At 44.6% G+C, this 2,010-nt stretch overlaps 1 protein-coding gene across 1 annotated transcript; it reads right to left on the bottom strand.

Annotated features, from left to right (window-relative positions):
- LOC107616053 lies at positions 419–778 on the bottom strand. Its single transcript, XM_021112016.1, has one exon. It carries the CDS (start codon positions 776–778, stop codon positions 419–421), a length of 360 nt encoding a protein of 119 aa, XP_020967675.1.

Below are 2,010 nucleotides of genomic sequence, written 5' to 3'. Positions count from 1 at the left end.
CGCGGTCGTGTGGCCGTAAACGGTGCATCAATCAAAGCTCCGGATCAAAAGTTATGATCAATGGAAGTTGGAAGCAAATGAGGGCAAGGGTTTGAGTTTCCGCTTCCCTTTCTCAGCGTGTGTGTGTTGTTTGAGGGGGAGAGAGTGCTGAGTTCTCTTAGTTAAGTGAGGCTTGGCTGGGCCTTGGGCCCAACATGGGTCCGGTTGGCCCGGTTTGGCCGTTTGACCCAATCTTGGGCCAATTTCTTTAAAATTGGTGTCAAAATTCTCGTTTTAATTTTCTCTATCTTATTAAACCATAAAATTCACATTTCTAATTTTCTAGAATTAGTTTTAATTTATTGTTTACTTAGTCATTAATTAACTGAGTTTTATATTCTACCCACCTAAATGGGAATTTTGCCCACAAAATTCGAATTCAGTTACCTGAGAATAGGTGTGGGTAGTCCGTTCGCTTTTCCGACTCAAGTTCCCAAGTGTGCTCCTCAATACCGGCCCGAATCCATGCCACTTTGACTAATGAAATCTCTTTTCTGCGCAACCGTTTGATACTCATGTCATCAATTCTGACCAGAGTCACCGGCAGAGTCAAGTCTTCCTTTAACTGGACCGATTCAAGTTCTAACACATGGCTAGCATTAGGAGTATACTTCTGAAGCTGCAACACATGGAATACGTCGTGCAGGTTTGAAAGGTGAGGCGGTAGACCCATCCGATACGCCACCGGTCCAACCCTCTCAAGAATCTGAAACGGACCGATGTATCGAGGATTCAGCATCTTCGTCTTAATCGCTCTACCTACTCCTGTTGTCGGAGTAACCTTAAGGAATTGGTCTCCTTCCTCAAACTCTAAGGGCTTCCGCCTCTAATCAGTATAACTCTTCTGACGGCTCTGAGCAATGAGCATCCTATCTCAGATTTTCTTGACTTGTTCAGTGGTTTCAGCTATCATCTCAGGTCCCAATAAACTTTTCTCCCCAGCTTCATACCAGCATAGCGGAGATTGATATTTCCTCCCATACAGAGCCTCATACGGAGCCATTCTGATGCTCGCATGGTAGATATTATTGTACGCAAACTCCACTAGTGGCATATACCGATCCCAGCTCGCCGGCTGATCCAAAACACAAGCCCTTAACATATCTTCTAGGGTTTAGATCGTCCTCTCAGATTGACCATCTGTTTGAGGATGGTAAGCTGTACTCAAGCTCAAACGGGTTCCAAAAGTTCTCTGAAATGCTCTCCAAAACCTCGAAGTGAAACGGGGATCTATGTCAGAAATTATAGTAGTAGGCATACCATGAAGTCTCACAACCTCTTTTATGTACAAGCGTGCTAACTCCTCAAGAGTATAGTTCATCCGAATGGGTAGAAAGTGAGCCGACTTTGTCAGCCGGTCCACAATTACCCAGACAGCATCAAAACCGGTCCTAGTCCTTGGCAATCCCGACACAAAATCCATCGCAATGCTCTCCCACTTCCATTGCGGAATCTCCAAAGGTTGCAACGTCCCGGAAGGTCATTGATGTTCAATCTTCACCTTTTGACAAGTTAAGCACTTTGAGACATATTCCGCCATATTATTCTTCATACCAGGCCACCAGAATATAGCCTTCAAGTCGTTGTACATCTTAGTACTCCCCGGGTGAATAGAGAATCGGCTTTTGTGTGCTTCCTTTAAGATATCTTGCCGCAAAGTCCCAACATCCGGCATAATGATCCTACCCTTGAATCTCCATAACCCATCTTGATCCCATGACACCCTCCACTGCTTCCCTTGCTCCATAGCTGGCAACACCTTCGGTAATACATTATTGTTTTGATGAGCCTTCAGGAGTTCGGATTTAAAATCACTTGAGATTTGTAATCGACTCAAACACAGAGTTCCAGACACTTCTTGAACACCGATCTTTAGACTCTCGAATGCATTGAGCAACTCCTCTTCTCAAAGCATCATCCAAGCAGCATTCAACGACTTTTGACTTAACACATCCGCCACAACATTCGCTT

Source organism: Arachis ipaensis, chromosome B09 (genome assembly GCF_000816755.2).
Source record: "Arachis ipaensis cultivar K30076 chromosome B09, Araip1.1, whole genome shotgun sequence".
Taxonomy (NCBI): Eukaryota; Viridiplantae; Streptophyta; class Magnoliopsida; order Fabales; family Fabaceae; genus Arachis; species Arachis ipaensis.
The sequence above is the reverse complement of the archived record's forward strand: the minus strand, read 5'-3'. Positions and strand labels throughout refer to the sequence as shown.

Coding starts and splice junctions, on each gene's coding strand:
- LOC107616053 (XM_021112016.1), bottom strand. CDS start 778: ATGCTGAATCCTCGATACATCGGTCCGTTTCAGATTCTTGAGAGGGTT.